At 62.4% G+C, this 12,074-nt stretch overlaps 1 protein-coding gene across 4 annotated transcripts; it reads right to left on the bottom strand.

Moving 5' to 3' along the window:
* Window positions 1-3,527: 3,527 nt before the first annotated feature.
* On the bottom strand, window positions 3,528-8,705 carry SIVA1 (SIVA1 apoptosis inducing factor). 4 transcript variants are annotated; one of them, XM_045452169.1, is made up of 5 exons: window positions 8,525-8,705; window positions 6,392-6,586; window positions 5,533-5,689; window positions 5,215-5,360; window positions 3,528-3,715 (listed from the first exon to the last, which is right to left on the bottom strand). In XM_045452169.1, the coding sequence occupies exons 1-5, from the start codon at window positions 8,640-8,642 to the stop codon at window positions 3,561-3,563; spliced, it is 771 nt and encodes a 256-aa protein (XP_045308125.1). In that variant the 5' UTR covers window positions 8,643-8,705; the 3' UTR covers window positions 3,528-3,560. The 4 variants fall into 4 exon arrangements, with proteins under 4 accessions (XP_045308125.1, XP_045308126.1, XP_045308127.1 ...); XM_045452170.1 differs by having other exon boundaries at window positions 5,215-5,277; window positions 8,525-8,703; XM_045452171.1 differs by lacking the exon at window positions 5,215-5,360 and having other exon boundaries at window positions 8,525-8,698.
* Between the last annotated feature and the right edge of the window lie 3,369 nt (window positions 8,706-12,074).

Here is a 12,074-nt window from a genome sequence, read left to right as displayed (position 1 = left end):
ATGGTTAAATTTTACGCAGATCTTAAGGGAAAAAACTGTCCGTTGTAGAAACCAGAAAATACAGGGACGCCCTTCTGTTCTCCTCAAACCCTGAGCCAGCGGTGCAGTGACCGCATGACCGCAGGGGACGGCCGTGGTGGGGGGCGCGGGAAGCGCCTGGAATCAGTACAGCGTGGTCATCAGGCGGGCCCGCCCTCCCCACGGGCGCTGTGGGTGCCTCTGGTCCCAGGAGGGGCTTCAAGGTCACGGGCATGGACATAGCATCCTGGGTGGGTGGGGCCGAGGAATGAACGGACATCCTGAACTTGCGGAGGCAGGGGGGAGAGTGGGGGACGCGAGGGGACGGACACCTAGGACGGAGGGCAGGAGGCACGATGCCCTCTCGTGTCCCGTGTCCCCACAGCTGCTCTTGCCACTGCTGGGTGGCTGGCGAGGGACGGGATGGAAACCAGTGTCCCGTACCTCGACGGCCCACGTCCTGGCCACCGTGTGGAACGAGCTAAGTCGGCCGCAGGCCTGGCTGGCAGCGGCCGGTGACCTGGGGTCTGCCTCCGAGGCCTGCCCCGCAGACTTGGGTGGGGCGGGGGGGGGGCCCTCCAGGAGCTGCCAGCAGGGACGCGTGCTCAGAGACGGCGTCTCTCTTGCTCCTTTCGGTTCCCCGTCTTTACGCTCAGAGGGAGTGTCTGCAGGCGGCAGGCCGGTGTCTTGCTGCCCGGTCGTGTGCTGGACAATCTGACCACGTCTGGCCTTGACTGAGGCCCTCCCAGTGCTCACACATAGACCGCCGTCAGCCGGCTGGGCTTACAAACCCTCTTGCCCTTTTCCTGTGTTCCCTCCTCCGTCTTTCCCCACCTTATTTTGGATTAAAGGACTCGTGTGAACATCCATTTTATCTCCGTCAGTGGCTTGTTTTTCCAGTTTTCTTTAACGTTCCCTTTCCGCCGCGGATCCAGCCCACGATACCAAGTGGCACGTCGCGCCACAGCCCGGCTGCTCAAGGACCGACGTGCACGTGGACCGTGCACACTGGCAACTTCCCGGTCCGCCTTCAGTGCTGCCAGAGCACCCCTGGCATGGGGACAGGGCGGCGTCTCCCAGCCCCGTGCGGCCGTCCCGTGCCACGTCCACAAACCTGCCGTGACTTCTGCTTTCGGCAGTCGAGGGCTTGGACGTTCTAAACACAGAAACACCTTGGACTGCGGGAAGCTCATTCCGTGTCTAACACAAGACGAGCAAACATTTCTGATAAATTAAAAAAAAAATTTAACGTTTATTTACTTTTGAGACAGAGAGCACAAGCAGGGGAGGGGCAGAGAGAGAGGGAGACACTGAATCCGAAGCAGGCTCCAGGCTCTGAGCTGTCAGCACAGAGCCCGATGCGGGGCTCGAACTCGCGAGCCGTGAGTTCATGACCTGAGCCGAAGTCGGACACTCAACCACCTGAGCCACCCAGGCGTCCCTCTGATAAATTTTAACTTGACACACGAGTGGCGTCCTGCGATATGAGCAGTACGTGCTGCCAGATGTCACATGATCACAACTAGCCAATAGTTCTCTCTCTTGCTCACTCGCTGTGGGATTGTGGGTGATCATCTCCCATGCTCAGACGCTCGGTCTCAGGCCGCGGTGTTTGGAAGAAATCAGTGATTTTTCAGGACGTTGGAAGGTGCCCACAACTGGCACTTGTGTATTTTTGTCACTTCAAAGCACCTCTGGGCCGTCCTTTGCTTTTCCATCCAAGAGGGAGCTCAGGAATGCTTTGCTTCATTCTAGGTCATCGGACAGGTTCTTTGTTGAAGTTGCACGGAAGATTCCATGGAGCCAACAGAGAGCAGTGATTCCGTCAGTGATCAGAGTCGTCCTACACAGCAACCCTCCTCTCTTGTGCCCCTCACACCAGCCAGGAGGGTTTTCAAAGGGCAGGTTAATTTAGCTTTGTAATCTGCATTTTATTATGTTGTATTACAGCACCGTAACCATTTTTATATGAATATATTTGGGTTGTACAACGAATCATCTGAGTTTCCGGTATTTCTTATGGGGAAATTCGCTTTGCGATGCAGGTGCTTTGGATAACAAGCATGTTTCCGGAACGAATTATGCTCGCCAACCAAGGCTTTATGGTCTTTCCACTGGTAGCACACACACTTGTCACCACTCCGAAGCGCCGTCAATGGCACCACGTGGGCCCACGGTGTCGTGCACCCCTCACCACCCCCCACCCATCTTCACAACTGAAATTCCGCCCCCACGAAACACGGACACCCCTTCCCCCCGACGGCCCCTGGCGCCCCCGTCCCACTGTGTGTACGGACGGCACGAGAGGGGTCATAAGCGATCTGCCCTCTCAGGGCCGGCTGACGTCACTGAGCACCGTGTCCTCACGGTCCGTCCACGCTGCAGCAGGGGCAGGACACCCCCCCCCCCCCCAAGGACCCTGTCACACGGACGGGCTGCAGTGTCCATCCGCCCAATGGTCAGGGGGCACGCGGGTGGCCTCCCTCTGGATCCCGTGAGCTGTGCCGTGGGGAGCAGGGGGACGGGCTGCTGCCTTCAGGTTCCTTCTTTCACTGTCACCCGGTAGTGGGGCTGCTCACCACACGGCAGTTGCCTCTGACTTTCCGAGGAACCGCGGGCTGTTTCCGCAACGGCCACGCCACCTTACGCTCCCAGACGGTGCACAGGGACCCACTGTCTCCACATCCTCGCCAACACTCGCTTTTTGTCTCGATAACGGCCATCCCGACAGGTGTGAGGTGGTTTTGAGCTGCATTCCCCAAATTACCAGCGTGATGTCGTGCTTCCTGGGGTCACGGCCTGCAGCCCCAGCAGGAAGCTGGACGCGAGGAGGTCCCAGGTCGAGGATGGCCATGTCTGCTGCTCAGGGCGCAGCCTGCCGGTTAGCCAGAGCCCCAGGCCCCTGAGCCGGAAGGCCTTGAACAGTATGGGTTCAGGAAGGCCCCGGGCGCCCGCCGCCCCCCTCCAGGCGGCCTCCCTGTCTCTGCTTCAGTGGCTTCTATGATGCCCCGACATAGCAAACCACACCCTGGGCCCGGCTCCAGCCCGCCACCCCGCCGTCCCCTGCCCACCCCCCTCCACCCCCTAGACTCTGTCTAGGATGCGGAGTCTGACGGCAGGGGAGCCTCGGTGTGGGGACCAGGGTGGAGGCTCCAGGTGACGGAGACCCACAGCCTGCTGGTCCAGCCGCCCCGCTGCTCCTATCGGCTGCCCCCGACGTGAGGACTGCCCGGCCGTCACTCCCAGAGAGCAGGGACTGTCAGGTCACCGGGAGCCCCGACCACGCGGGCACCCAGATGGGGGCACGTGAGGGACAGTCTGGGACACCAACCCTGAGCCACTCTGGCACCGTGGCCACGAACTGTAGAGTCCGTCCTCTCGCACCACTGCTGGCTGGAAGGGCTGCAAATAGCAGACTCTGGACGCCCGTTTCCCACGTACAAGATGGGGGAGCAGGCACAGAGGTCTCCAGAAGGCCGCACCCCAGAACTGTTCAGCGAGTCCTCTGGTCCAAATATAAAGGGGTTTATTCGCTTCCGCCCTCAGTACAAAATATAAAATAGACACCCCGCCCCCCAGGGTCCCTCGGCGTCGCCACTGGCGCGGCCGTCCAGGAAGGCTGTCGTCCGCTCCCGGCCCTCAGGCCTCGAACCTGGCACAGCTGGCACAGAGCACCGTCTCCTGAACGTCGCCACAGCTGCAGCACCACGGGGAAGAGAGGAGAACCGTTTTGAGGGGCTGAGCTGAGTCCCCAGGCTGACCCCCCCCAGTCCCTCGACCTCATCTGGACACAGGGCCGTGAGCCGCATACAGAACTACTTAACACGAGGTCCCTCACCCTGCACGGCCGGCGTCCCCGGAGGAAGACCACGTGAGGCCACAGGGGAACCCCGAAGTGCGCCCACAGCCACCGGGGGGGCGGGGCCCAGAGGGGGCCCGGAGCCGGCCTTCCTGAGCCTCGGGAAGAGGCGGTCCCGCCGACGCCCGACCTCGGACCTCCGGCCAACGGGGCGTGAGAACTGCTGACGGGCCCATCTGCGGCCCCCGCCCCACCCCAGAGATCTCCCAGTCTCCAGGCAGGGTTTACTGGACCACAGAGGCTCAGCGAATCGCAGGGGAAATTCATCAGGAGAGACGCCAAAAGGACAAGGAATTGGCAGCACGTTACAGAACGCCCAAGGAAACCCGTTTTCGTCGGAGATGCAAAAAGTCAGAGCTGCCCAGCCTGGCAGGGAGGACAGTGAGCCTGTGGCCCACGGGCGAGTCAGGAGCCGTGGGCCCCAAGGTGGCCATGCGTGGCCCACCGGGCTGCATTTTAGTGAGAGCAGAGCCTTGGCACGGAACCCACCTTGGGGGGAGGGGACACCTGCGGGGGGGGGGGGGGGACCTGCAGGGGAGGGGCTATGAGGCCACGGCCTGGCTTCTAAACCTGGGGATGCCGCTTTGGCCTTGTGACCCGGAGCAAGTCACTCGTACAATGGGGCAGGAACCCAGCCCATTTGGGCTCAGAGATGGGCGTGTGGCCGCCCCGATCACAGGCGACTTCTGTAGGTAAGGGGTGGGGTGGGGGTGGGGGGAAGAGCAGGAAGTCAAGGCCAGGACGACGCTGTCGGGCAGGAAGAAGGTTCCTGCACTCGGGGCTGCAGGGAGGAGGGCTCCCGGCAACTCTCTCGCCCTCGCCTGCCCTTCTGTGCTCAGCCCCCCCGCAGGAGAGGAGGTAAGCGGGGGGGACACCAGAAGGGCCCGGCCCCCCTCAGTCTGCCCGTGAATATGAAGAGAAGAAACCGGCAAAAACAAAGCAAAGACACGCCACGTGCACAATGTGCCCAAACCGGACAGCACGGAGCTCCCAGTCCCCCACCCTCACTCCGGGCCGCACCCCTGCCCCCGCTCTCCGGGGCTCGCCAGGGCTCGCCGGCGGGCCCACCAGAGCTGGGTGTCTGCTTCCCGTGGTTGGTTCTAAAGACTGTCGGGACTAAGCCGGTTGGAGGTCGACACAACCGGCTCGGAGTCTGCACGGGGGCCCCGTTCACCCCCGCCCGGCCAGCCAACAGTGGCGCGGGGGTGGGACTGGGACCCAGGGAGCTGAGGCAGACGCACGCTCAAGTAGCGCACGAAGCAAACGCTCCGCTGGGGCTCCGGCAGCCCGCAACCAGCCACGCGCAGACCCGCAAACGGACCCGCGCCTGCCCCCACCTGCCTCCACCAACGGCGAGCTCCCTGCCGGGAAAAACCACGCCGACAGTCCCGACACCAGACCTCGAAAGATCAAATCACGAAGTGACTGAGACGGCAGACCCAGAGCAAAGGGCGGGGCTGGCGGCCCACGTGACCTGGATTTCCTCGAGGAAAGATCGGTCTTCAGAAAAAGGTGAGAGCAGTGAAGCATCCGTGGGCACCGCGGCATCCCGAGAAGCAAGGCCACGCGGGGCCCCTCCCACTGCCCGCCCCCCAGCTGGACCGGGACGCTCCGGCACCTGGCACCTGCTCGGGCCCCCGCGGTCGGTCACTTACTCCACAAGGGCGCACAGCGCGCAGGCCACAGCCCCGCAGCTGCAGCAGATTCGCACGCACCGCCCACACAGGGCGCGCTCACACTGGCCACACGCCGCCTTCCCGTCCACGGCTCGCACGCACGAGGAGCAGGCCCTGGTCGCTGCCCCGGACGGGTCTGTGAGGAAGAGACGCCGCCGTCAGCCCTGCAGCGGCTGCGGGGCCCCGCCTCCCCGACCCGTGGACAGAGGGCTGACCTGCCCCCTACCAGGGGTCCTCCTGACCACCTACAAGAAAGCACGGCCCACAGACCCTCGTTCACTCGGGAGACCCCAGGAGCCCAGGGGCACGTAAGAGGCCGGCTTCCGCGACCCCGTCCCCGTCCTTTCTGCCATCCCCAAGTCAGAGCGGGAAGGAGCAGTTCTCCCCCTGGTGGCTCGTATCAGAACTCTTGTGGCCTTCGTCTCGTGACCCTAGCCCCGGTGTCCCAAAGCGTGGCCCGTGCACCACTGCTTAGCAAAGACTGCGCTCCGGGCCTGGGGGCGGGGGGGGGGCAAGGACTGTGGTATCTACCCCGCAACAAGGGCGAGGGCGGTGGTCTGAGCTGCTCCCGCCCAGATGGAAAGCAGGCAGGACGCCAAGAGGGTTTCCACTCCTCTCCTGACGCCCAGCCAGAGGCTGCTTCAAAACCCAGGGCTTGGATGTCGGGGTTGGGGGAGGGCAGAGCCTCCTGACGTCAGGAGCCTTCTGGGCTCCCCAGCTCCCGCCTGCCCAGGAACGGAAGAGCTCCCCGGCAGACGGCATCAGGAATGAAGGACGACACACCCCCACATCCATCCTCCGCGCGGGGCCGGAAGTGCCAGCTGCTGGCCTCACTCACCAGCTTCGGAGGCCCGGGCTCGGCTCCTGGTCAGTCGGCCATCCGGTCCGATCAGCATCTGCCCACGGGGGGTCCCAAGGGCCTCTGTGGGGCCAGGCTTCGGGGACTCCGGCAGGTCAACGATGGCACAGCCTTCCTCCCACAAGTGGTCCATAGAGGCCTGGGCCCCTCGAAACAGGAGCTGCTTGGTTTTCTCTGGGGAAGACAAATCAGGCCCAGCGTCCACACCCCTGTGGCGTGGAAACCCTGGCCCGGCCACCCTGTCCTGTCATCCTGTTGCCCCCTGGCTGTGGCCAGGCCTCCTCTGTGTCCTGTCATCCGGTCGCCCCCGGCCCACGCTGCTCGCTGCTGGCCCTTCCTTACCCGAGCTCCGGGGCCACCTCCTCCAGGAAGGTTCTGGACCATGCAGCCCTACCCAGGCTCCCTCTCCTGATCTTCCACATGGCTCTCTTGACGTGTGGCCTCGCATCACCGCGGCTTCTCCCCTCCGGACCCCGCGAGCACCCCGCGAGCCGGCGGTATATGGCACAGAGGAAGTCCTGCCCCTCAGGTCACTAATTCACAGCCCTGGCCAGTGTGCCCCCCTCCACCTACTGTGGAGCCGCCGGCAGAACACAGAGCAGCAACCAGCTCTGACACAGGCGCCCCAGGACTTCCCAGATCTCCGTGGGCCCTGGACACCCGCCCCCGGAGCCAAAGTAGGTGCTCAGCTCTGCAGCAGTGGCTTTGCCTCAGGCTGCACATCGGTCATCCAGGGGCTTGCATGAGAGCAGACGCCCACCTCCAGCCCCCAAAACGCCTTATCTGAGGTTTTCTGCCTTGTCCCAACAGAGCCAGGGTGGAGATGCTGGAAGCTGTTGGCTCCGCGTGGTACTGATGGGAGGACAATTGCCGGGTAACTCAGATGACCCCTGCCACACCCAGCTCCTCCTCCTACAGCCCCTGCCTCGCCTTATCCTGGGGAAAGGGGGAGTGTCAGGAGGTGACCGGTTTTCCAAGGCTTGTGGTTCATTCAAGGTAAGGGGTTAGGGCGACAGTCTGGGCTGGAATTTGCTGCACATGAGTTCAAACTGGGCGCCTGGTCCTTAATCATGGAAGGCCCCGGGGGGTCGAGGGAGAGGGTAAGCCAGACTGACTTGGCCTCAGAAAGCAGTTTCGTTCGCCACCCGAGTGTGTGCGAAGGAAAGGGCAGAACGACTGCTGACAGCAGGGTGGTGGCTGGGGCAGTGGTAGGAGGACAGGAACCGCGCCTCCCAGGTGGGCTCTCCCCCACATCCCTCAGGCACAGCGGCTCCGCTTGGTTGCAAACCCTCACTGCTCTAAGGGTATAATCTCTGGGCCCCCACCACTAGGTGAGGTGAGCTCCACTCTGGAGCGGCCTCAGGGTATTAACGGCCCCAAACTGAAGAGCCATCGTGTCAATGCACCAAGAACCATGCACGAGGAAGCCAGATGAGAAGACCTACAGCTCGCCGCCCTCACACCTCACCGGGACCTGGATTCCAGCACGCTCCTGCTTCCTGGCCTTTGCACGTGTGTCCCTCTGCCCGGAATTCCTTTCCCCTTCCTCTCCGCCTACCGAGCTCCCACCCACCCCGCACGAGCCCTCGGACACCCCTGCAGCTGGTCCTGCAGCGACCGGTGCCCGCCCAAATCACCTCCGGAGAGTCCTCCCCACACTGGGCCGGGGAGCTCCCAAAAGGCGGGGTCTCCCGCGCGGCCGAGGGCAGGGGCGGCGCGCTCCACAGACAGCTCTCGGGTTAGGATGCGCACTCAGGCCTGCTGACCCCACCCGGGTCAGGGCACCTCCCCACCTCCCGCTGGGCCCGAGAGACGCGGGGGTTAACCCGGCCGGGGTTAGTTACTGGCCCAACCCGGGGTCTCCCGGGAGGACAGAGCCCCGAGGCAGCACCGCCCGCAGGCCGCCCGTTAGGGGAGGCAGGGAGGGAGGGGCAGGCACGCCTCCTGCGGCGTGGGGTCGGCGCAGGTGAGCGTGCGACCCTTCATGCCCCGCTCACTGCTCCCGAAGCCCGGCTGGACTGCTGGTCCCGCAGCCTCGCAGCTCCCTGGGGGCGCGGCCTGCGGAGACCACCTCCCAGGCTCCCGCGTGCGGGAAGCCCACCCGGCACTCACCGAAGATCTCCCGCGAGTACCGCTCGGCGCAGACGCCGCGGCTCAGCTCCCTCTGGCCAACGCGGACCTTCAGCTGCAGCGGGGCCGCGTCCGTGAAGGTACAGCCCCGCTTGGGCATGGCCGCGGGCCCGGGGCTGCGCAGCTCGGCCGCGCGCCTAGCCGCGATCCGTGTCGTCACAGCCGCGCGCCAACGCAGCGCGGCGCGGGATAGGATAGAGGCATGGGCGGGGCGGGGCTCGAAAGCAGGACGGCGCGGGATAGGCTCGGGGCGAGGGCGGGGGCGGGACCCAGCTGCGCGCGAAACGCCGGGGGTGAGGACGGGGGCGGGGCTCGAGCCCGCCGCAGGATAGGTCGGGGGCGAGGGCGGGGCGGGGCTACAGCGCGGCGCGGGATAGGCCGAGGGATAGGGCAGGGGCGGGGCTAGAGTGGACACGGCGCGTGATAGGTCGAGCGTAGGTTGGGGTCGGCACTGGGGCAGGGGCGGGTCTTGTGTGAGGTGCGCCGCAGGATAGGCAGAGGGTGCTCTGGGGTCCAGCCTCGGTGTGGCCGCACGGCAGGGGCGGCGTGTCTCGGGTGTCTTCTGGGTGGTGGTCCCAACACAACTGTTGAGAGTGGTTATATTTCCTTGTTGAAGTCATCAAAGTTGGAGGATGATTCACGTCGTCCTAACTTTTAAGTGGGAGGAATGCCTAGTCCTCACGGAAGTGGCCAATGGCCTACCGACTCCCTGGACGCAAGGAGATCACCGCCGGCCGCGTTTCCGGAGCAGCTGACGTCACTTCCGGCCGGTGGCACGCGAGCGCGGAAGAGGATTGTGTGAGCGGCTGGGACTGTGGTGCTTGAAACGCGGGAACTCCGGGGCGCTGGTTTTAATCTTGCGAGTGTTGGACCGTTTTCTAGAGTCTTTGTGTTCGGGTTCGAAGCTGCTTCAGGACCTCTGAAGACACAGGAGCCGCCTAGTGTGGCTAAAAGGCGTGTCACGGGGGCCCAGGAGGTCGCGTGTGCACCTGCCGGCGACACCCCCTGATGGGGTGACGCGGTGACGCGCTGCCACCGGCAAGGCTGCGGGTCCGTGAGCCGGGGTGGCCTCCGCCCTGGGTGGGCTACCGCGTCCTGGCTCCCGTGGCGGGGCCGGCACTGCCACCGCTGCCTCCAGCACCTGGAGGTCCAGCAGCCCCCACTCCTGAGTCCGTGAGGACCTGTGGTCACTGCGGGGGCAAGACGCGCGCACCCCTGTTCGCTACTTCCGCGACCTGGCTGCAGCCTGTGCGACCTCACAGACGAGTGGATGAAGAAGGTGAGAAGGACACCTGCAGTACCGCGCATGGCCCGGAGGATATTGCGCACAGGGAAAGACACATACCCTATGATCTCACTAATACGAGGAGCCTAAAGTCCTCAAACTCCCAGAAACAGAGCGGATGGTGGTTGCCATGTCGGGGGGGGGGGGGGGGGGGGGGCGGAAGCTGTGGGTCAGAGGTGGGTCTGCCCTGCAGCGTGGTGAGGAGCCAAAGGTACTGTGATGTCCATCTTCAGTGTTCTCACCGGAGCAACCGCAACGGCCACGTGGGGTGAAGAATGTGTCATATGTCAGTTATATCTCAATGCTGGGGGAAAATTACTTCCCTGAAGACCTCGTCTCCAATACAGTCACCTTTCGAGGGACCGGGAATCGGACATAGGAATTTTGGGGCGATGCAGTCCAGCTTATAACACATGCCACGCTCTGCACTCCAAGAGTGCCGTTGAGTACAACCAGCCGGGTCCCTCCCCGGTGGGGCAGATGTCACGACAGGGGAAGCATGGGGGGCCGTGGAGGCAAAGGTAAGCACACCTGCCCTGCCCAGGTCAGAATGCCCCCAGGAAACCCAGCTGGCCAGGAGCAGGGCTCATGTGAAGCCTTTGCTGAATGGCATAAGCTTAAAGTTGGATGTTGGAGAACGAGAAGCTGGAAGCACTGTGAGCATGTCCCGAAGGAAAGGGACGGAGCAGCAAGACACCGAGAGCCGTTTCATCCCCAGGACGGAAGGCCGCCGGGACTGCTCGTCCTCTCCAGAGGACATCATACGGGCGCCAGGCCTGGGATAAGAACATTTTCTCTGGCGCCAGATGTACTCAGGACCCAGTGTGGAACACACTGCAGGTGCCGGACCTGTCAAGATGCCAAATACTATGTTGTACGTGCCTGCTGTTACCAGACAATTTGCAAAAATAAAAGAGGCTTGAGCCAGAGGACCGATGCTTCGGCTCCTGGAGAGTCTTAGCCCCCTGCTTTCCAATTCTCTCACCACCCCACCTTTAGGACCTGTCTACAGTTGACATTCTGGAAATGGATGTTCCAGAATTGCGTCGAGGAAGGAACACGCTTTCTGTGTTCTCATGAGGAGGGCAGCATACCTGCCAGAGAGGACAGGCGGGCAGGAATTGTACTCATTCAAGTGTCTAATCAGGGCTGCCTCGGGGCCTCAAGATTGTGAGTTGTCATCTCAGCTGTCTGAGGCTGGGTAGTGTGGTTGTATTACTCTTAGTAACTTAGGTTGGAGGCTAATTTATTTACTTAGGGCGAAGTTGCATGGAACACCCAGATGATAGATGCCCAGTTCCATCCGTCACAACAAACCCGAGTGCCCGGGGGACCTGGAGAGACCACGGCCCTGCTTTCTGTCCCCGTGGGGTAGTGTTGCAGGCCTAGAACCTGACACATGCAGACTCATTCTGCAGATGCCGGTGCATGGGTGCATTTGTGTCGGGCTCCTCAGCATGCTGACTTTGAGACCGTCTTTGTCACTGTCGTATCCCATGTGTGGACGGGCCAGTCTGTTTACCCGTCCACGGCCACCTGGGCTGATGCCAGGTTTGGGCTGTGACAAAAGTGGCTTCTCTGGCTATCCTTCTGTACGGCTTTTTCTGAACATTCTTCATTTACTGTGGTCAGCAGGGATGGAATGGCTGGGTGGCAGGTTAGAGAGTCGGCAGCTTTTCAAAGTGCTTGGAAGAGCACGTCAGTCATGATCAGTTACCGATCTGTCTTTTACTCCCGTATCGAGTTGAGGCCACTGTGAGCCCCCCCCCCCCTCCACTCTGGGGCTGTGTTATTGGTGCAAAGTAGAGCACCTTATGATTGCTCAGGCCCTCAAAACACCTGATGCTGGCAAAAGGGGGCTGTGAGTACCAACCCATCCCTCAGAGCCTCCTGCCCCTGGGCCGTGAGAGTGAGGAAGTCAGTGCCAGGAAAGGACCACTGCCCCTGGAAGTTGGTCTTTTCAGCCTGTAAAACTCCACGGACATCCGAGGACATTGCCTGAGGCTGCCTCTTTGAGATTTTGGCCAGAGACGGAAGAAAACCAACAACGGTTTGTGTCCAAGCGAAGGATTTAGCAGCCACTACAAGACGGAGATTTGAAAACATTTTTGCAGCTAATATAAATTGCTGGTTAACCTTCTGAAGCCAGGCTTGGAGCTTTCCGTGTAGAATGAAATGACTTCTCTTTCTTCTGAAAAATGTCTACTCCGCTTGACTGACAAGGGCATGCATTTCTCTGTTGCGGCA

This window comes from Leopardus geoffroyi, chromosome B3 (genome assembly GCF_018350155.1).
Source record: "Leopardus geoffroyi isolate Oge1 chromosome B3, O.geoffroyi_Oge1_pat1.0, whole genome shotgun sequence".
In the NCBI taxonomy this organism is placed as follows: Eukaryota; Metazoa; Chordata; class Mammalia; order Carnivora; family Felidae; genus Leopardus; species Leopardus geoffroyi.
This window is presented reverse-complemented; position numbering and strand designations above follow the sequence as displayed.